Source organism: Panulirus ornatus, chromosome 3 (genome assembly GCF_036320965.1).
Source record: "Panulirus ornatus isolate Po-2019 chromosome 3, ASM3632096v1, whole genome shotgun sequence".
NCBI classification, from domain to species: domain Eukaryota; kingdom Metazoa; phylum Arthropoda; class Malacostraca; order Decapoda; family Palinuridae; genus Panulirus; species Panulirus ornatus.
Window position 1 is genome coordinate 47,107,378 of NC_092226.1, and position 24,273 is coordinate 47,131,650.

The 24,273-nt window shown below is 42.6% G+C and overlaps 1 protein-coding gene across 1 annotated transcript in view; it reads right to left on the minus strand.

Moving 5' to 3' along the window:
• LOC139762523 (uncharacterized) overlaps positions 1-22,028 on the minus strand; it is a 414,664-nt gene extending 392,636 nt beyond the window's left edge. The window contains exon 1 of the mRNA XM_071687516.1: positions 21,174-22,028. Coding sequence (XP_071543617.1) covers positions 21,174-21,273 — 100 coding nt within the window. The 5' untranslated portion in view covers positions 21,274-22,028. The remainder of the gene's footprint in view (positions 1-21,173) is intronic.
• Between the last annotated feature and the right edge of the window lie 2,245 nt (positions 22,029-24,273).

Consider the following 24,273-nt stretch of genomic DNA (forward strand, 5'->3'; position numbering starts at 1 on the left):
AAGCCTTTACTGTCTCCGTTCTGAGCGATCTAGAGCAAATTACCACCCACCCCAGCCATATTTCTGAATGATGTTATCACTCCATCCGTTTTTCAACTCTAATCTTTCGCGCTGTAGCCATATGATTTCGCCCAGTATTGATTCATCTGTCCACATTCTCATACATGTATCTGTTTCAACAGCATCTTCCTATCCAGCAGCTCCTTGTAAACGTAACTGTTGGCACCTCAACATAGCTGACTGGAATTGCTTACGAAAATTTTCTGACTTCCCTTTGTTGAATTTCTGTGGTGCTTCTACCTTCGCCAGACGCATAGCAGAGGTTATTGTTGCGGTACTGGAAGCATTTATCCTCCCTTCCTCTAAGACTCCCGCTACATCCAGTCCATGGCTCGACCGTTCCTGTCCTGAGGCCATTCAGGCAAGGAATTAGGCATATCGGGCCTGGAAAAACTCTCATTCCTCCGATACCCATTCAGCATTCATCAATGCCGGCACCATTGCAAGTACGTTATCCGTGAGGCAAAGCATTTCTTTATTCAAAGGAAGTGCGATAACCTCTCCTCGTCACCCACTGGTAGATCTTTTTTGTGTTTAGCTGGGAACATCGCTAACAACTTCTGTAGCTTTACCTTTCCTTCGTTTCTCCTTTCTGACTGTGCTGTAGCTGTCTTTCCCTAAGACAGTACAACTCTCTTTGGTTCTCTATCTCTTCTAACTCTTCCTTGTATGACAAAAACATTCATTCTTTCCCTGTTGCTCATCTCACTAATCTTTTGCGTCCTCGTAATATCTTTACGAACTGCTCGAAAAGCGCTTCTGTCTCTAGACACGAGCAAGGCTTATGGTCTTGATGGCATCCATCCCCGTGTACTGAGAGAGTGTGCCGCTAGTCTTGCCACCTGTGCTTGCTCGTCTGTTACGTCTCTCTTTAAAAATCAGAACTCTTCCTTCTTCTTGGAAACATGCGTTGTTCAAAACCCTCTAATTATCACCCTGTTGCTCTGACGTCTACTATTTTCAAAGTGTTTGAATCTCTCTTCGGCTCCCATAGCCTTACACATCTTTAATCTCACAGCCTTCTTTCTGAACACCAGATCCACTGGTGATATTCTTTCCTGTCTTACTAATGTATGGGCATCATCCCTGAAAGATTTTAAGGAATCCTATATAGTTGCGTTTCATATAGCTAAAGCTTTTGACAGGATGTGTCACTGGGATCTCGTCTCTAAGCTCCCTTCTACTGGCATCCCTCCCTCACTTTGTTCCCTTTTATCTAGCTTTCTCCATGGCCAATCTATCAGCCTCAACCTCTTTCTCCGTCAAGTGCGGTATCCCTCAAGGCTCTGTCTTGTCGCCTATACTAATCTTTTTTTCTTTAATGATATCATTTCAAACAAATAACCAAATGCACCCTTATGCTAACGACTCACGCTACATTCCTCTACATCCTTCAAAATCTGCTCCTTATGCTCTAACTTGATCTGCATCCCGTCTTGACACAACTTCTCATGAAACTCAGGCTTAGAAAGGATATCTCAGAAGCGTAGACGAAATCTGGTTAAGCTTAATGACTTCATCTCTGTTGAAAATTCCTCACAATTTTCCTCTCTTCTTTGACTGATCTGTAATTCCACCTCTTAACTCAATGAACATACTTGATATCACTGTAGCAACCACACTATCTTGGAAACTCCACATTACGGAAATAGCCAAGTCTGTCCCTAAGAAAGTAGGAGTAATTTTTCTAGATCTCGAAATTTCTTTTTCTCCGAACAGTAGTTCCGTTTGTACAAAGGATCAATCCGTCTGGGGAGGTTCTGGCTCTGCATCCTTACTTGACTGAGTTAAGTCGACAGCGGCACGACGTATCGCCTCTACTAGACAAACTTCAAATCTTGATCCACTTGCCCTACTCTGCAATTTTGGTTCCCTTTCCCTCTTCTACATGAATTGATTTGGTTCTTGCTCCCTAGAGGTGGCTGCTTGTGTGCCCCAACACCAACTAGACCTCACAATAATCTGCATGCTGCTGCGTCACATGAGTATTGTGTGGCCATCAGGAACTCAAGGATGAGCCTTTTGATACCCGCTTCTTTTCCTCCATCTCGAAGCTTTGGAACTCTCTACCTTCTCATGTTTTTCACAACAACTATGATCTGGCACAATTTAAAAGACAGGTTTTTCACTTCCTTCAAAAGTAATGAATGCTTTCCCTTGTCTCTTCTTTTTTTCCTTTCCGTAATCTCTTTATAGTGCAATTAAGGCCCAGCCTTGATGTGGACTCTTGTTCGTGACTGGAGCCTCTAACGTAAAAACACAATAATAATGAGAAGAAACTGATAATAACAGCCTGTGTCAGTCATCAGTCATTCAGAACTCGTGTTCTGGTCATCCAAATTCGGTTCTCCACTCTCACCCTCAGTGTCGGGCTGGAGCACATCCCAGTGTACATGTACCCAGGATTCCTTTGAATGTTTACAACAGCCTGGAGACTTGGTGGTCACGATTCTATCCCTTCCACCACTACCATTACCACCACTACCACAACCCCCACTACCACCGTTCCAACGTGATCGCAGGCGAAAATAATTAGCGTCGTACATCCACAGCTCTAGGGTAGCCTCCCACTGTCCGCTAAGTTGCATATAAAGTTCTTTTTCGCAGATTCTGAGATGCGGTATTGTAACTTGAGACAGCGTGCGTGCCCAGAGTTCAGGACCTGACGCCAGTCAGGCCCATAACTCTCCTCGAATATACTTGCTACATTGTCATGAGGGCTTTTCCAAATGTCCGGGGGATATGTGCATAAACACTTTCCTTTTCTCCTTACTTCTCTCTTCCTTCATCCTTTCTGATAACTAAGACCCATCCATACCGATGATTTTTATCCTTGACTGGAGCCATCGATATGGACAACAATATACTATGTAATAATGGAACATCCACACAGAGGGTCTCTGAGGCTCAGACGAAGATGCCAGATTTCATGTTAAATTCTATATTCCGTGTTTTACAATAGATTGGTTTAAGGAAAAGCTATAGTAGAAAAGGAGACCTTGGATGAGAATGAAAACAACAGTTTTTCCATCATATTCCTAATAGTAAAGCCTGAGAGCAGAGAACGGCAAGCGACAGCCATATGAGTAACAGAATGAGGAGCTCTGCTCTGCGCTCTTTCTCAGAAAAAGTTGTGTTCTTGGAAGGGATCCCTTCCTTCCACATGATTACGGGCGACGTTCACGGACATAACGAGGATTATTCGCGTAAACTAAGTAATTCCCGTCGGTGTCAGAAAGTATTGCCTTATAATAAGTCATGAATTATACACTTACGCACAGTAATGGGTAGGGTGCGGGTCCTGGTGTGCCTACGTCGCGTGTCCTGCAAATTCTAGCTAATAATCACAATACAAAAGACGCTCGCACTCCTACAATTGCTGACGGTGCCGTCCCTTAAACGCTGTGTATGGAAGACGTTGTTTTTAATAAAAAGAAGTATGGAGGGTCGTGGCGGCAAAGGGGATGGGCGAGTGAGGGGTGGAGAGGATGTGGGAGAGCGAGAGAGCAGTGTAGGAACGTGTAAAAACAAGAATATAGGGGAAGGGTGAGGTAAAATGAGTGATCAAATGAAGTAACATAAGGGTGTGGGGGGATGGTTTTAGTGAAGTGTGGTGCAGGGGATGTGAAAGTGTTGGTGAGTGGTTGACGAGTGTTGGTTTAGTGAATGTGATGGATGAGATGAGGAGGGATAGGTGTGTGGCGGATGGGTGTGGTTGATGGGATGTGGATGTGGTAGGAGGGGGAGGAGGAAGGTTGAATTTAATGATGGGGTAGAGGAGTTTGTGGATATGGAGTAGGGAAGCGTGGAATGTTAAGTTTGTATCTGTGGCGCCCTACTGGTGCCTGCTGCTGCTGCAGTGAGGGGCCAGACGAAGACTGGCTGAGATGTGGCTATGGAATGAAGTCGTTGCGCAGGTCACTTCCCCCTACTGGTCAGACAGCTCAGGGATGTGGCGGCACATTGTTCCGCGCTCACACAAAAACTCACGTACACACACACACACACACACACACACACACACACACACACAAACACATGTATATATATATATATAAATATATATATATATATATATATATATATATATATATATATATATATATATATATATATATATATATATATATATATATATATATACATATATATATATATATATATATATATATATATATATATATATATATATATATATATATATATATATATATATATATATATATATATATATATATATTGATAAGCATGAAGGTTTTTCATCCACAATGGTTATGAGACTACACAGACCCAAGAATTCCCCAGTTAAACAGTATTCACATGAGCATGGACACGCACAGTACAATCCAGTGACAATCAGATTCTGGACTCTGCAAATTATGATGCTTTCTCTCGAATTCTGGCGAGTCTGGGGTATATGAAGAGAGAGGCCAAATCTTAATGACTTTAGGTTTCCCCTCAAGTCTTTCAATTTTCCTTGCTAACCGACAGTTTGCAGGGAGCCATATGGTTTGGAAAGCCAGTGTCCAAATTGAAGATAAGTTTTGTTGAATTTTAGAACGTTTGCATAATTTACCCAATTCTTTTGACATATAATTTCACTTTACAATGTTTTTCAGATTTCAGTACTCAGACTCTTATATTTTTAGGTATGCGATATCTTATAGTTACATTTGGGGAATTCATTCAAGTATAGGGGAGAAAGAATACTTCCCACGTATTCCCTGCGTGTCGTAGAAGGCGACTAAAAGGGAAGGGAGCGGGGGGCTGGAAATCCTCCCCTCTCGTTTTTTTTTTTTTTTTTTTTTTTTTTTTTTTTTCCAAAAGAAGGAACAGAGGAGAGGTCCAGGTGAGGATATTCCCTCAAAGGCCCAGTCCTCTGTTCTTAACGCTACCTCGCTATTGCGGGAAATAGCGAATAGTATGAAAAAAAAAAAAAAAAAAAAATATTTTATGTTTATAGATCGTGTACATAAATGTAGTTAACCTTCAAATTTCTGTCTTGTTTACATGTGAATTGTATTTAGCCAGGTTGGGTGGGTGGGGATGGGGGAAGCGAGTCAGTTGTCGTTGCTGATGACACGGTTCAGGTGGCAGATTTGAGTGAGGAACTGTAAACGCTGGTTTCTGAGTTTTGAACAGTGTGCGAAACGAGGAAGTTTGTTATCAAAAGTAAGGCTATGAAGTTGGTTGGCTAGAGTGAGTGTGGCTGAAGAGAACCTGGACTATGTGGAATGTGTTAGATGCCTGGAAGTGAGCATCGTGGCAAAAGGAACTATCGGAGCTGAAATAAGCCACAGGATGGGTGAGGGGGTGATCGTCCTGGGTGCACTGAGGTGTGTTGAGGGAAGTGATGTCACTATCTGTAAGGGCAAAGATGGACATGTTCGTATGGGTGTGAGGCGTAGGTCCTACATGGAAAACTACAGAGGAGGGTTGAACACTAGAGTACAGTAACAGTAAGGTGTGTTCATCGTATGAGAAGTAATGGGGGCCAGAAAAGTTCCGATAGTAAGAGCAATGAATATGAAAGAGCTGAAGAGGATGTGCTAAAATAGTGTGGATATATGGAGAGAATGAGTATGAGGAGGTTGATTATGAGAGTACACATATCGGAAGTGGAGGAAACAAGGACAAAGGGAAAGATGCTTCGAGAGTTTGGGGGATGAGCATGTAGTAGGATGCAAGGTTTTCATGAAACAGAACGAATTGGAGGTTTATGGTATACAGGGAGCGTCTAGGTGTCAGTGGGCTAAACCAGGTAATATGAAGTGGTCTGGAGAAACTGCGGAGAGGTTCGTTAGGCTTGGCTGTGGACCGAGGGCTTTGGTTTCGGCACATTATACACGACAGCTAAGTTGGATCGAACAAATGAGGCCATTCTTCGTCTGTTCCTAGCACTACCTCGTTAGCGAGAAACGGCGGACGAGTACAAATGCAATGAATAGAAGTCACACACACACACACACACACACACACACACACACACACACATATATATACATATATATATATATATATATATATATATATATATATATATATATATATATATATATATATATATATATATATATATATATATATATATATATATATATAAAGGGACAAAGCGAATGCATACATAGTAATCACACGCACGCTGTCAACTGTGAAATCCTCTCTCGCCTGCTTGTGACACGTCTAGCACAGCAGGATCCAGAAGCAGTCCTACATAATACAGCATGACTCCTGCAACTATAATGTTCTCCTGGAACATTATGCGCGCACTGCTTAACGGGAGGTCCTGCGAGGTCGTCCACGCCATGCACAGCTCTCACACGCTCAGGAACGCGAGGCGGCCACAGCAGAGGACAATGTCTCTGCAAGATGTAGAATTTGCTTCACTCACTAGACAAGCATGTCTCTTACTCGCTTTGGGGTTTTATAGAGCACGTGTTCTATCATCCTTACAGGATCACATGTCTTACAAGATCACTACCCCGGAGGATGCAAAGGAATCTGTCTGTCGAAGGAGCAATTCCGCGAACAGAAAACGGCTCTCTGGAGATGACAGAAGTATGAGCGAGCGAATGCGAGTCGCTCTCTCTCAGAATGAAGCATTCTCTCACCTGGGGATAATAGTCAACGGTACCTGGCGTCTCTCCACCTTCAGGAAGTGATGACTCACTTGCCCAGCTATAACGAGAGAGGGTAATGTCGCAATGCACTTACGAGCAGACGTGATGTGTCGAGGCCAGGGGCTGGCTGAGTGAGGACGGACCGGGGGGGGGGGGGTTCCCCGGTTGGGTTGAGCAAGGCAAGCGCGGCCATTGTTGGCTCAGTGGGGCAGGAGGAAGTGCTGCTGGTGGCGATGCCGTCTACATTCTCGGCCACCCACTACTCGGCACTCATGGCACCCATGACTCGCTCACCCACGCCACCCACCAGACATGCCATCCAGGGGACGGCCTCCGGCACCACCCACTAGACATGGCACCCATGACCTTCCTTCTCGTTTCCCACTCTCTTTCGGTTCGCCATTCACATATGACTGAACCTTTACTCCACACTCCTTCCCACCTACTCACTCCCTGGGCGAATCGTGGTAACGCAACAGATTGCCAAAACCTGCCTACCGTCCAAGCCACCCTGCATCCACCCAGCACCCATCACCCATTCACCATCCACCCGTCACTCATCCAACATCCACCCACAACCAGCCATCTATCCACCACAACCAACTACATAAGCACGCCATCCGTTGCCTCTCCCACATCCCACAAGTTATCTATCCCAAAAGTTATCCATCCCTCACGTAATCTATCCCATATATAACTATCTATCCAACAATCTATCGACTCCCCACGTTATCTGTTCCATACTCACATTCTACTGCTATTCTCCCCAACACACTCTCAGCCCTGCACCCACTCAGCCCATCATCCACACAGACCAACACCCACTCAGCCCCGCACCCACTCAGCCCAGCACCCACTCAGCCCAGCACCCAGGCAGCCCAGCACCCACTCAGCTCAACATCTACTCATTCCACAGCCCACTAAGCCTACCACCAACTCAGCCCACTGCCCACTCAACTCACCACCCACTATTCTCATAGCCCATCACCCATGCCTCCACCCCCCCAAGACCACGCTGAGCACACATCACTAGGCCCCACATCCTGCGGGTATCTGAGTACGTGCTTAGGCCTTCAGACACTCGACACAAATTTCCCTCGACCTCTCCTCTTCTGTTTACCTTCATCTATCTAATACTTAGACCTCGACAGATCCACTCAAAGCCCGTCGTCTCTGCTTACACTTGTTTACATTTGTTTCCTGTTTATGGCTCATACAGCTTCTTGTTACAGTTATAGTTCATACTACCTCTGTTTGCTGTTTCAGTTCATACAGCTTCATGTTACTGTTACAGTTCATACAAACTCTGTTTTCTGTTCTACTCCATACAGCTTCTGGTTACTGTTACAGTTCATACAGCTTCTGGTTACTGTTACAGTTCATACAGCTTCTGGTTACTGTTACAGTTCACACAACTTCTGGTTACTGTTACAGTTCATACAGCTTCTGGTTGCTGTTACAGCTTCTGGTTGCCGCTATTGTTCATAGAGCTTCTGTTTCCTGTTTACAGTTCTTTGTGGTTCTGGTTACTTTTACAGCCAACACAAACACTGTTTACAGTTCCAGTTCATACAGACGCTGTTTACTCTTGCTGTCCACACAAACGCTGTTTACTCTTATGATAGATGTGGACGCTGTGTACTCTTACGTTTATACAGATGCTGTTTTGCTGTTTAAGATGAATCTATCTCTCCTTTCCGTTGATAAAAACAATAATTCTAACATGCATATTGTTTGCAGTTCTACTAATTTCATTTTTGGTTCCTTTCCTCATAATTAACGATCCATAACACCAGAAATTTTTCGTCTATATTTCTAGCAAACAATCCCCAAGAAAACTGCATTAATCCCACTGAAACTGCACTTAATTAGTTTGAAAACATCAGCAGGAGATATCCAGTAACCCACAACTCACTAACCGTATGATATAAAAAAGTAGAAAAAATATAATTCCAAATTATCAAAGACATTTAGGTTCTCGAGATAAACTTTTGATAAACCTGCCGACTAATCAGTGGTAGACTTTCGAAACCTTACTGAATATTTCATCTTCGTTAGATGACTGATCTAAGTTCAATATAAAGTTAATGATGGGTAGCGACTCTCCTCTGTCTATGTTGTTCACCGTCTCCCGCATTACCAGGGTAGCGCCAGGAGCAGGCGAAGAAAAGCCGTATTAACTCGTATCTATTCACTAGCTCTCATGTGCAATGGACCAAAGCCAGAGCTCCCTTTTAACAACCAGGCATTACAGACCTTTCCATGTATATCAACTGACTGTTATATATCTCTCTTGTGTCTCCCCTGATGATGTGATTATTACACGAAAGTGCACTTGGGAACTTTTCGTGTTTCATTTTCCCCGTGGACTCAGGGGAATATCTTGATTCCTAGGAAATTGTTTGGGAGGGTATTGATTGAGAGGGTGAAGGCATGTACAGAGCATCAGATTGGGGAAAAGCAGTGTTGTTTCAGAAGTGGAACAGGATGTGTGGATCAGGTGTTTGCTTTGAAGAATGTATATGAAAAATACTTAGAAGAGCAAATGGATTTGTATGTAGCCTTCATGGATCTGGAGAAGGCATATGATAGAGGTGATAAAAAAATGCTCAGTGGAAGGTATTAAGAATATATGGTTTGGGAGGCAAGTTGTTAGAAGCAGTGAAAAGTTTTTGTTGAGGATGTCAGGCATGTGTACGTGTAGGAAGAGAGGAAAGTGATTGGTTCTCAGTGAATGTAGATTTGCGGCAGGGGTGTGTGATGTCTCTATGGTTGTTTAATTTGTTTATGGATGGGGTTGTTAGGGAGGTGAATGCAAGAGTTTTGGAAAGAGAGGCAAGTGTGCATTCTGTTGTGGATGAGAGAGCTTGGAAAGTGAGTCAATTGTTGTTCGCTGATGATACAGCGCTGGTGGCTGATTCGTGTGAGAAACTGCAGAAGCTGGTGATTGAGTTTGGTAAAGTGTATGGAAGAAGAAAGCGGAGAGTAAATGTGAATAAGAGCAAGGTTATTAGGTACAGTTGGGTTGACGGACAAGTCAATTGGGAGATTAGTTTGAACGGAGAAAACTGGAGAAAGTGAAGTGTATAGATATCTGGGAGTGGATTTGGCAGCGGATGGAACCATGGAAGCGGAAGTGAATCATAGGTTTGTGGGAGGGAGCAAAAATTCTGGGACCGTTGAAGAATGTATGGAAGTCGAGAACATTATCTAGGAAAGCGAAAATGGGTATGTTTGAAGGAATAGTGGTTTTAACAATGTTGTATGGTTGCGAGGCTTGGGCTATGGATAGAATTGTGCCAAGGAGGGTGGATGTGCTGGAAATGAGATGTTTGAGGACAATATATGGTGTAAGGTGGTTTGATCGAGTAAGTAATGATAGAGTAAGAGAGATGTGTGGCAATAAAAAGAGTGTCGTTGAGAGCGCAGGAGAGGGTGTTTTGAAATGGTGTGGTCACATGGAGAGAATGAGTGAGGAAAGATTAACCAAGAGGATATATGTGTCACAGGTGGAGGGAACGAGGAGAAGTGGGAGACCAAACTGGAGGTGGAGAGATGGAGTGAAAAAGATTTTGAGTGATCGGGGCCTGAACATGCAGGAGGGTGAAAGGCGTGCAAGGAATAGAGTGAATTGGAACGATGTGGTATACCGTGGTCGACGTGCTCTCAGTGGATTGAAACAGGGTATGTGAAGCGTCTGGGTAAACCATGAAAAGTTCTCTGGGGCCTGGATGTGGAAAGGGAGCTGTGGTTTCGGTGCATTATTACATGACAGCTAGAGACTGAGTGAACGAATGTGGCCTTTGTTGTCTTTTCCTAGCGGTACCTCGCGCACATGAAGGGGGAGGGGGTTGTTATTTCAAGTGTGGCGGGGTGGCGATGGGAATGAATAACGGCAAACAGTATGAATTATGTACATGTGTATATATGTATATGTCTATGTGTGTATATATATGTATACGTTGAGGTGTATAGGTATGTATATATGCGTATGTGGGCGTGTACGTATATTCATGTGTATGTGGGTGTGTTGTGCAATTCTTTCCTTGCGCTACCTCGCTAACACGGGAAACAGCGACAAAGCCCAACCCACCCACATACACAAGTGACAAAACCATTTCAAAACACACTCTTCTGTTCTCTCAACCACGCTCTTTTTATTACCACACATCTCTCTTACCCTTACATTACTTACTCGATCAAACCACCTCACACCACATATTGTCCTCAAACATCCCATTTCCAGCACATCTACCCTCGGCACAACTCTGCCTATAGCCCACGCCTCGCAACCATATAACATTGTAGGAACAACTATTCCTTCAAACTTACCCATTTTTGCTTTCCGAGATAATGTTCTCGACTTCCTCACATTCTTCAACGCTCCCAAAACTTTCGCTCCCTCCCCAACCCTATGATACACTTCCGCTTCCATGGTTCCATCCGCTGCCTAATCCACTAGCAGATATCTAAAACACTTCACTTCCTCCAGTTTTTCTCCATTCAAACTTACCTCCTAATTGACTTGTCCCTCAGCTCTACTGTACCTATTAACCTTGCTCTTATTCACATTTACTCTCAGCTTTCTTTTTTCACACACTTTACCAAACTCAGTCACCAGCTTCTCCAGTTTATCACACGAATCAGCCACCAGCGCTGTATCATCAGCGAACAACAACTGACTACTTCCCAAGCTCTCTCATCGGCAACAGACTGAATACTTGTCCCTCTTTCCAAAACTCTTGCATTCACCTCCCTAACAACCCCATCCATAAACAATTAAACAACCATGGAGATATCACACATCCCTGCCGCAAACCTTCATTCACTGAGAACCAGTCACTTTCCTCTCTTCCCACACGTACACATGCCTTACATCCTCGATAAAAACTGTTCACTGCTTCTAACAACTTGCCTCCTACACCATATATTCTTAATACCTTCCACAGAGCATCTCTCTCAATTCTGTTATATGCCTTCTCCAGGTCCGTAAATGCTACATACAAATCCATTTGCTCTTCTAAGTATTTCTCACATACATTCTTCAAACCAAACACCTGATCCACATATCCTCTACCACTTCTAAAACCACGTTGCTCTTCCCCAGTCTGATGCTTTGTACATGGGTTCACTCTGTCAATCAATACCCTCCCATATAATTTACCAGGAATACCCAACAAACTTATACCTCTGTAATTTGAGCACTCACTCTTATCCCCTTTGCCTTTGTATAATGGCACTATGCAAACATTCTGCCAATCTTCAGGCACCTCACCATGAGTCATATATACATTAAATAACCTCACAAACCAGTCAACAATACGGTCACCCCCTTTTTTAATACATTCCGCAAAACTTTTACTACCTTCTTCTCTCTTTACCAAATCATTCTCCCTACCCCGCTCACTTTGAACACCACCTCGACCAAAACACCCTACATCTGCCACTCTATCATCAAACATCCAACAAACCTTCAAAATACTTACTTTACCTCCTTCTCACATCACCACTACTTGTTGTCACCTTCCCATTTGGCCCCTTCACAGTAGTTCTATTTGTTCCCTTGTCTTACGCACTTATTTTACCTCCCAAATTCTCATTTGCCCTCTTTTTGGCCTCTTTCACCTTTCTCTTGACCTCCTGCCTGTTTCTTTTACACATCTCCCAGTAATTTCCATTATTTCCCTGCAAAGATCCTCCAAATGCCTCTCTCTTCTCTTTCACTAATAATCTTACTTCTTCATCCCACCTCTCACTACCCTTTCTAATCTGCCCACCTCCCACGCTTCTCATGGCACAAGCATCCCTTGCGCAAGCCACTACTGCTTCCCTAAATACATCCCATTCCTCCCCCACTCCCCTTACGTCCTTTGTTCTCACCGTTGTCCATTCTGTACTCAGTCTCTCCTGGTACTTCCTCACACAAGTCTCCTTCCCAAGCTCACTTACTCTCACCATTCTCTTCACTCCAATATTCTCTCTTCTTTTCTGAAAACCTCTACAAATCTTCACCTTCGCCTCCACAAGATAATGATCAGACATCCCTCCAGTTGCACCTCTCTGCACATTAACAACCAAAAGTCTCTCTTTCGCGCGCCAATCAATAAATTCATAATCCAATAACGCTCTCTCGTCATCTCTCCCACTTCCATATGTATATTTATGTATATCTCTCTTTTTAAACAAGGTATTCCCAATCACCAATCCTTTTCAGCACATAAATCTTCAAGCTCTCCACCATTTCCATTTACAACACTGAACACCCCTTATACACCAATTACTCCCTCAACTGCCACATTACTCACCTTTGCATTCAAATCACCCATCACTATAACCCGGTCTCGTGCATCAAAAGTACTAACACACTCACTCAGCTGCCCCCAAATACTTGCTTCTCATGATCTTTCATTTCAGGCCCGGGTGCATATGTACCAACATTCAACCATCTTCCTCCATCCACTTTTAGTTTTACCCATATCAATCTAGTGTTTACTTTCTTACACTCTATCGCATACTCCCACCACTCCCGTTTTAGTAGTGGTGCTTCTCCTTCCCTTGCTCTTGTCCTCTCACTCGCCCCTGACTTTACTCCCAAGACATTTCCAAACCACGCTTCCCCTTTACCCCTGAGCTTCATTTCAGTCAGAGCCAAAACATCTAGGTTCCTTTCCTCAAACATACTACCTAGCTCTCCTTTATTCTCATCTTGGTTACATTCACACACATTTAGACACCCAATCTGAGCCTATATATATATATACATATATATATATATATATATATATATATATATATATATATATATATATATATATATATATATATATATATATATATATATATATATATATATATATATATATATATATATATATATATATATATATATATATATATAGTTGGGGTGAGAGAGTATCATTAAATTTTAGGGAGAATAAAACGATGTTCTGGAAGGAGGTAAATAAAGTGCGTAAGACAAGGGAGGAAATGGAACTTCAGTGAAGGGGGCTAATGGGGAGGTGATAACAAGTAGTGGTGATGTGAGGAGATAAAGTGAGTATTTTGAAGGTTTGTTGAATGTGTTTGATGATAGAGTGGCAGATATAGGGTGTTCTGGTCGAGGTGGTGTGCAAAGTGAGAAGGTTAGGGAAAATGATTTGGTAAACAGAGAAGAGGTAATAAAAGCTTTGCGGAAGATGAAAGCCGGCAAGGCAGCAGGTTTGGATGGTATTGCAGTGGAATATATTAAAAAAGGTGGTGACTGTATTGTTGACTGGTTGGTAAGGTTATCTAATGTATGTATGTTTCATGGTGAGGTGCCTGAGGATTGGCGGAATGCGTGCATAGTGCCATTGTACAAAGGCAAAGGGGATAAGAGTGAGTGCTCAAATTACAGATGTATAAGTTTGTTGAGTATTCCTGGTAAATTATCTGGGAGGGTATTGATTGAGAGGGTGAAGGCATGTACAGAGCATCAGATTGGGGAAGAGCAGTGTGGTTTCAGAAGTGGTAGAGGATGTGTGGATCAGGTGTTTGATCTAAAGAATGTATGTGAGAAATACTTAGAAAAGCAAATGGATTTGTATGTTGCATTTATGGATCTGGAGAAGGCATATGATAGAGTTGATAGAGATGCTCTGTGGAAGGTACTAAGAATATATGGTGTGGGAGGCAAGTAGTTAGAAGCAGTGAAAAGTTTTTATAGAGGATGTAAGGCATGTGTACGTGTAGGAAGAGAGAAAAGTGATTGGTTCTCAGTGAATGTAGGTTTGCAGCAGGGGTGTGTGATGTCTCCATGGTTGTTTAATTTGTTTATTGATGGGTTTGTTAGGGAGGTGAATGCAAGAGTTTTGGAAAGAGGGGCAAGTATGAAGTCTGTTGGGGATGAGAGAGCTTGGGAAGTGAGTCAGTTGTTGTTCGCTGATGATATAGCGCTGGTTGCCTGATTCATGTGAGAAACTGCAGAAGCTGTTGACTGAGTTTGGTAAAGTGCGTGAAAGAGGAAAGTTAAGAGTAAATGTGTATCAGAGCAAGGTTATTAGGTATAGTAGGGTTGAGGGTCAAGTCACTTGCGAGGTAAGTTTGAATGGAGAAAAACTGGAGGAAGTAAGTGTTTTAGATATCTGGGAGTGGATCTGGCAGCGGATGGAACCATGGAAGCAGAAGTGAATCATAGGGTGGGGGAGGGAGCGAAAATCCTGGGAGCCTTGAAGAATGTGTGGAAGTCGAGAACTTTATCTCCGAAAGCAAAAATGGGTATGTTTGAAGGAATAGTGGTTCCAACAATGTTGTATGGTTGCGAGGCGTGGGCTATGGATAGAGTTGTGCGCAGGAGGGTGGATGTGCTGGAAATGAGATGTTTGAGGACAATATGTGGTGTGAGGTGGTTTGATCGAGTAAGTAATGTAAGGGTAAGAGAGATGTGTGGAAATAAAAAGAGCGTGGTTGAGAGAGCAGAATAGGATGTTTTGAAATGGTTTGGGCACATGGAGAGAAAAGATTGGCCAAGAGGATATACGTGTCGGAGGTGGAGGGAACGAGGAGAAGTGGGAGACCAAATTGGAGGTGGAAAGATGGAGTGAAAAAGATTTTGAGTGATCGGGGCCTGAACACGCAGGAGGGTGAAAGGCGTGCAAGGAATAGAGTGAACTGGATCGATGTGGTATACCAGGGTCGATATGCTGTCAATGGATTGAATCAGGGCATGTGAAGCGTCTGGGGTAAACCATGAAAAGTTGTGTGGGGCCTGGATATGGAAAGGGAGCTGTGGTTTCGGGCATTATTGCATGACAGCTAGAGACTGAGTGTGAACGAATGGGGCCTTTGTTGTCTTTTCCTAGCGCTACTTCGCACACATGAGGGGGGAGGGGGATGTTATTCCATGTGTGGCGAGGTGGCGATGGGAATGAATAAAGGCAGACAGTGTGAATTGTGTGCATGTGTATATATGTATGTGTCTGTGTGTGTCTATATATGTGTACATTGAGATGTATGGGTATGTATATTTGCGTGTGTGGACGTGTATGTATATACATGTTTATGGGGTGGGTTGGGCTATTTCTTTCGTCTGTTTCCTTGCGCTACCTCGCAAACGCGGGAGAGAGCGACAAAGCAAAATAATAATAATAATAATAATGATAATAATGATATATATATATATATCCTGTACGCTATATAATTACTAACTATAATCTCAACCATCATCTCCTCTACTAGTTCGTTGTTTGTGCTTACTGCAGGAGAGAGCCACCTATTGTTTGCCTTGTAAATCTTAAGTCTCCCACCTCAGCTCACATTTGGCTCAGAGTGTCTCTACCCTCTGTATTGCTCTTGTCTCGTGCAGCTTCCCCACTTCCTTCAAATATGTGCAGCTGTTCGACTATTTGATCTGTCATTGCTCTTTTGCATTCATGTGCTTAGTTCCTTTATGAAGGAGATTTCAATTTACACAAAAGGACTGGCTAGGCTCTTCCTAGCATGATCCTAGTGGATCCGAGGCCCTTGTTTTTCCTTCCTTAATGATCTGGAACAGCCAATCAAATACCCAGCACGGGTTCCCTACCGTCATGACCACTTTTCCAACACTTTCAAACCTCTTGTTTTACTTATTTCCTGTATACCTATATTACTATTTCTCTCCCCTTTCCCATCCCCAGTAGGACCCCCACCAACATTCTTATCTTAATTATCTCTGACTGGGGACGTTTATCCCCTGTCCTTCCACCCTCTCCTCGAAGCGCCACCTCTGATACCTACGATAACTTGTCATCCCTGCATAGCCTCTTCTCTGGGTATTCCTTTGCTGGCCAGGATACCTCCAGCTGTGCTGACCGTACAGCGGAGATATCTCGGTTGGAATAGTCTTACGTCTTAAGCCAGATCTCTGCCCCATCCTCCAACCCAACCCGCGAAACGTGGTTTGATCACTCCTGCTCCGATTGCCTGACGCATGAGGAAATGATATTGCTTGGACATGAAACTTTTTTATTCACCTTAAAGTCAAGTAAGATATGTATGTTGATATGTCTTCTAACGAAAAAAGTTTTCTGCTCCTAAACCGGAATCATCTTTCGATGACTTCTGTAATCTAATCTTTCCTTCCTTCTCACCTGGTCACTTTATAGCTACCTCTCCAGCTGATAAAGCCGGTCTTAAAAATACCTTATCCTTCTCTAGTTCTACTTTGGCTGATTGCTCTACCTCTCATCTCAACCCGCTATAACGTCTATATCTACATTACACATTGTCTTCAGAGTATTATCTAGCTTGAAGTGGGTAAGGTATATCGCCCAGATGGCATACATCCTCGAGGTCTAGGTGAGTGACCCACTGTTCGTTAATCGAACCTCTCTTTCCTTTTCTTTTTTGCTTAAAATTCGAACTTTTTTCTTTAGAAGCATAGCTTGGTGCAGCGCATCCCGAAGAAAGGAGACCATTCTAACCCTCCCAATTGTTGCCTTATTCCTTTCACTTTTGCAGCCTGCAAGGTCTCTGAAACTTTACACTTTTTCAAACATTTGGAATTCCATATCCGTCTTTCGAAATGCCAAGAAGCCTATCGCATTACAAGGTCTACTGATGACCTCTCTCCTGTGTGACTCATTTTGCTGTTTCCTCCTCTCGCAGGTATTTGTTGAATCTTTTGCCATGGCTCCAGACTTATCGGAAGCATCTGACAGGATATCCCGTAAGTCTTTCTATTCTAAACTCATTTCCTTTGGCTTTACTGTTTCTCTGTGTTCTCTATTACATAGCTTCCACTGTAGTTGGTCCACTGCAGTAGTCGCTGATGGATCGATATCCCCTTCTACAGTGGTGTACCTCAAAGTTTCACCCCAACACGTACTCTCTTTTCTCTCTTTATGATTAATATCTCTTCAGTTCCTATCTGTAACAAGTCCTCTTTCTAATACTCTTTCTTTTTCTCACACGGGAAGCAGAAGGGAAGCAACAGCCTAGTTATACTTAATTATCGCAGTTCCAACTTGCCTCTCTTTCTAAAAGTTACTCGTTTTTCTTTGTTCGATTATCAAACGTCACAATTCAACTCTGCAGCTGCATAAATGTGTTGGGCATAACCATATCTCCCACTCTGCCCTAGAAACCCAGAAAATTCAATATCACATGATTTGATTCCCAAAAGCTCAGGTGTTCTACATGGTAATACAAGGGAGAGACAGACAATGGGGGCCCGTTGACCCATATCTAGGGTGCCTGTTTTGAGCTCAGATCTAAAATATTTTTCCCTGTGAGTAGTTATTTCATACCAGTAGGAGTTATATTCCTCATGGTATGAAATTTTCTTCCCATACCTTGGGTGGCTCTTCCTCAACCTCCCTATTTACCATAGTGACATCAAAGCCTTCTGTCTCATTAATTCTCATGGAATCTCTTCCTTCCATCGTCTTTCCCTCTTCCTACAGCGTTTCTGCTTTTAAGAGTGAGGTTCTCAAACCCGTAAGGAAGTAAGAGTCATTTCTTCATTCATTTTCTCACACTCTATTTTCTTTTCACCCGAGATGGCTATGATTGGATCATATTTTGTCGATCATTGATATATATATATATATATATATATATATATATATATATATATATATATATATATATATATATATATATATATATATATATATATATATATATATATATATATTCGTTTGTACTGATCATTACATGGGTACCAAAAGATTTAGATTTTGTTCTAGTGATCTACTTAAACCCACATCTTCATCTTGTAATTCCTTTCTGTACTCCGCATATTGTATGGTACGATGACCGTTAACGTACAGCCTGCACATCCTCACAGAAGTTCCATGGAACTTGCTCAGGATATCTGTTAAAGGACGGGTCCTTTTATTCTTTCAGTATCATTACATATGTCAAGCAATTACTATAAATTCTCTGTTCCCATTCAGTGCCTTTCTTTATGGTCACTTCAAGGGATATGCTGTGAGGAATTAGTAAGAGTAGGGTAGCATACCTGACATTCATGACTTCGGGAACAATTTCCTCGAAGTTACGACACAAACGAGTCAATTGTATCGCCCATGTATGAGATTTTTACCCTCAGGTGAGTGTGATTAGGAACATGCATGATTATAATCATCCATCCGTGCATTCGTGTCATGCATGCATCCAGAAGGAGACGTCGCGCGGCCGCCAGTTTTAGATCCTAACCGGACTCATACAGCTAACACCTCCGGCAGGATCACTTCAGCTCGTCACTAACACCCACAACAGTTTATATTCATCTTGAAAGTTTTATCATTTATTTTTCCATAGTATCCAGTAAACCCCTGGAAACACCCTGGAAACACCTCTCCCGACCCTTTGCATAAGGTGTCGGAAACTCTTTACGTGTGTGAGAGGCATAAGGTCAGAAGGAACACTCTTGATGATTAGCCTGATGTTGACACAAGCGGCCATAAGGGCGCTACTTCGTTGGCACCATCGTTGAGAGACGCACCGCCCTCGCAGAGAGCCAACAAACTGATGTACACGTTCACCTCCGCGGCCTTGAGCGCCACCAGATGTTCGTGTGGGTTACTGTGTCGAGAACTGGAACATCGAAGGCTCTTTGCATCAATACTTGATCATGGTGATATAAGCCAGGGAATTCTTCCTAAAACTTTCCACTATAGATTTGCCAAAAAACACATTTCTTTTTTCTAACCATTGCTATCTAGACGAGAGTGATATAAGTCCTATCTTGATACATGAAAGGGTTTCTTTTCTTCATAGAAAACTGCAACAGTATCTCAGATAACAAAGTAAAAACACACAAGATTTGAACAAAGATTTAGTCGTGTTGGGTAAAGTCTAGACTGATTGCTTGTACGTGAGTCAAGTTTCTGTGAACTCACAAAACAACTGTTTATGGTAAACATGTTATTTCACTGATATGTGAAATCGATATTAGGTAGATTGAAAAATAGATGGTTGTTTTACATTACTTGCACACACACACACACACACACTATATATATATATATATATATATATATATATATATATATATATATATATATATATATATATATATATATATATATATATATATATATATATATATATATATATATATATATATATATATATATATATATATATATATATATATATACTATCTCTGGGGATAGGGGAGAAAGAATACTTCCCACGTATTCCCTGCTTGTCGTAGAAGGCCACTAAAAGGGAAGGGAGCGGGGAGCTGGAAATTCTCCCCTCTCGTTTTTAATTTCCCAAAAGAAGGAACAGAGAAGGGGGCCAAGTGAGGATATTCCCTCAAAGCCTCAGTCCTCTGTTCTTAACGCTACCTCGCTAACGCGGGAAATGACGAATAGTATGGAAAGAAAAAGAAATACATTTATATATATATATATATATATATATATATATATATATATATATATATATATATATATATATATATATATATATATATATATATATATATATTAGATGAACAGGATGAAAGTAAATGGATTAATTATAGATAGACGTTTCAAACGATAAATGGGTAGATAAGCGAATGATACAACGGATGTCAATAATCTGTGGTGTTTCCTGTGTGAGTCCAGGTCTTCACGGCGTATTTTAAGTAAACCCAGGAGACACATGTCTGTTGCCTGCCAGGCTTCATGTGTGTGTGTCTGCCAGACTCAGGACGTGTGTCTGCCAGGCTTCGGGTGCATGTTTACCAGACACCAGGCGTGAGTCTACCAGACGCCAGGTGTCTGTCTTCCAAGCTGTAGGTGTTTGTCTACCAGACACTAACTGTGACAGGGTTTATCTGCCACCTGTCTGGAAGGATTGCTCACAACCTCAAGTCAGCCACGTCCACCTCTGGATGGCAACGTTTTTGCTTTCTTCTCCTGGCATTTAATTTTTCTTATACATGAGGAGGATTTTTTCCTAGCTAATGTAAGAGGTATCAAAATCTCAGCCATGGACAGAAATGTAATGTTTCTCATACCGCTGTGATTCTCTCTCTCTCTCTCTCTCTCTCTCTCTCTCTCTCTCTCTCTCTCTCTCTCTCTCTCTCTCTCTCTCTCTCTCTCTGTCTCTCTCCCTCTCCCCCCTTCATTTTCTCTGCATCACTAAACTTTCATAGAATCCCATTTTTGCGATTCATTATCCATCTCTCAGCAAACTTTCTCCCCTCGTATCAGTAACACAAACACACACAAACCGTTATCGTGACACACACACACACACACACACACACACACACACACACACACATACATGAGTATCCATATGAGCCAGTACACCCACATTCACACACTCACACACACACACACACACACACACACACACACTCGTGTCCAGACCCTCACCAAAAACAGTCTCACCCGGGGAGTGCGCGGCGGGGGTAAGTGCTTCTGCCAGACCAGGATGCCGTTGATTGAATATTCATATCCAGATTCGTGTGACCAGGTCAGGGCATCACCACTACATTCACCTGACATGTACATGGGACTTACTTACCTTCTCTCGAGGGCGTGGCGGTCGTTGAGGCGTCGCTGCTACTTCTCGTGCACGTCAGAACGACGACGACGACGACGACGAACATGGGACGAGGGTCCATTTTAGCCTCCACAGAGAACTAGAATTTGGCGTCTCTCTCTCTCTCTCTCTCTCTCTCTCTCTCTCTCTCTCTCTCTCTCTCTCTCTCTCTCTCTCTCTCTCTCTCTCTCTCTCTCTCTCTCTCTCTGGGGTCTTGCTATCTAAACCACTTTTCGCTCTATAGTAGCGCGTTCATCTCGTCCTGGTTGAAGGACCTTATACCACAAGTCTCCCACCTCACGAGTTCAAGTGATGTCGATGGCACTGGAGAACTAACTCACTGTGAGTTTTCTTTTTCTTTCTCTCTCTCTCTCCCTCTCTCTTTCACAGAGGTGATGAACCGTACACGTATTTATCTCTTATCTTTTGACTGGTAAAGGAAGGTCCTTACACTTGTATCTACGATAAACGCCCAGTTGTTCATAAACTATGCATCGTAAACAGACGACAAATTTACACTAACATAGTACACAAACAAGAGCAGCTAGACTGCTGCAGATGCCATATAGATACATCACTGAGACATAACTTTTCAATCGTTTCGTATAACTTGTACAATACGCACTCACAACATTTATCGCTTCTCTCTCGAGTTCTCCAAGTCTTCCCACGACACTAACGTCTCCAGACAACATTTTTAATGTCCATCCGGCAGCAGTTGGGGGCAGCCGTCCTCGGCTTGCCTGAGACACGAGAGGGGAGGAGGCGGCTGGTGTCACTGGGCAGGGGCGGGGGGTTCCTCACGTGGCTGTTGTGAGCGGAGGGCCAGAGAGCGTCTTGCCCCTACCACTGCCACAGGTGTACTGGTGGCGCTCACTGCCCGCCTCCCCTCCCCTCTCCTCCCCTGCCCCAACCCCCAAACCCTCTCTCTCTCTCACACACACACACTCTCCCCTCCTCCTCCCTCCCTCAAACCCCACCCACCACCCAAAAGCACCGACCAACTAATTTGAATGCGTGAGACTCTCGGAGCGTCCGTGTGATACCTCAGAGCCACCTGTGAATTACTGGGTCACTGAAATGTTGGGATCGTGAAGGTAAATAGCTGATGAATTCCTTGCGGGAACCAAGAACAATTTTCCCCTTCAGTGTGAGGAATTCCATGCAATGCCCCGCCTGGTTAGAGATTTGTTGAGGGTTCGATTACCACATCGCATGAATGTGAAGCCTTTTTTTCAGTTGGGGCTTACGCGGAAACTTATGAATGAAATGGGACGCGTGTCTTGTTGAGCTGATATATTGCGAAAGAGTTATGTACTGGCAAGGCGACCCTGCAGCCTCCCACTGCAATGTTGGAGCTCTGGCTTTACATCCTCCTCAGTGCCACTACACGAAGCATATAGATGGAAGTGCACGATAAACTCGCCTGTATTTCTGTCAAAAGGAGAGAAGAAAAATTTAGCATAACGTCATATTTAGGTGAGTTAGAGAGTGTGTTCTCCCCATACGGCAGGCAGGTTTGGCACTCATTGTCTCGGGTAGGTCGTCTGACATCAAGCCTCGCAACGAATATTTGTGAATGAATCAAAGATTCACAGGGAATGAGGGATCATATTCCTTGTGACTGGTAGAAGAAAGTATGTATGTATATCTTATTTATGATTATCCCAAGACCCGTTTCTCAGAAAGAGTTCTGGTGCTACCCAGGACCTTTCTAAATACTCGTGCAGGGAAACGTAGACTCCTTTGCAGTGGAAAGTTCTTTGACGATGCTCTACTTCCAGTGGTACAGCCACGCCAAAGGTGACTTTTCACTCACGGTGTAACCTTGAGCAGAAGGAGTTTGAGAACATCTAAAGTCCATAAACATGATCAAATACTACATAAGTAGCAAGTGTACATAAGATTCAAATCAAGTCATAGGTTTGGTGAGTCTTAGACTCATCACTTATACACTATTTTCTAAAGATATAAATCTCCACATCATCGCGTCATGCTGTCAGGGAATGAACAAAAACGGTCGTTTTGCGACTAATTAGGTGATGGGCATAAACTAGCCAAGGGTACAAAGGATCGATGATTAGCGTATATATACATATATATATATATATATATATATATATATATATATATATATATATATATATATATATATATATATATATATATCACTGATGAAACAGATAAAGACAGAGTTATACACTTGAACTGGATGGGGTGTGCGTGCGAGCAAGTGAAATACATATTGTGTATACCACAGGTACTGACTGAAGCAAATGTATACTGATGCAGGCGTGAATTCATACAGTATATGACACTGGATGAAGACTTATAAAGCTATGAAAGTACTGCAGGTGTAAACTGAAGTGACTGGATTGAATTAGATGTCGAGTACCTTAAAATCCGGACTGCAGGAGGAATGGGCTGATAATGGAGTGGCCTAAAACCCGGTACACTGAAGCAAATGCTGACCAAGGAACGATAGAATGGAATAGATGCGTGTTGAATCCTGTGTAGACAGTTGCCATGCTGATGCTAACTTGCAATATCCATGCAATAAGCAACCAGTATGCATGGAATATCCCCACTTTGTGGGATAGGATTCCTTGCAGCGGAAAATTGAGGCATACAGACTGCATTCACAAATATCTTGCGGCTGCTTTTATTGCTTTCATTGTGCTTATATATTGAACACATTCAGCTATTATGATCATCAATGAGATGATATTCTGTGCCACTGAATATTGACCTGATAAGGTAGTATATTGTTTACCAAATTGCGTCCTAGCTACGTCTCTTCCTTGTTTATCAGTTCACTTTGATATTTCTCTCCTGTATCTCCCCTAATGTTTACCAAATGGCGTCCTAGCTTCGTCTCTTCGATGTATATCAACTGACTGTTATATTTCTCTCTTGTGTCTCCCCTGATGATGTGATTATTACACGAAAGTGCACTTGGGAAGTTATCGTGTTTCATTTTCTCCGTGGACTCATAGGAATATATATATATATATATATATATATATATATATATATATATATATATATATATATATATATATATATATATATATATATATAT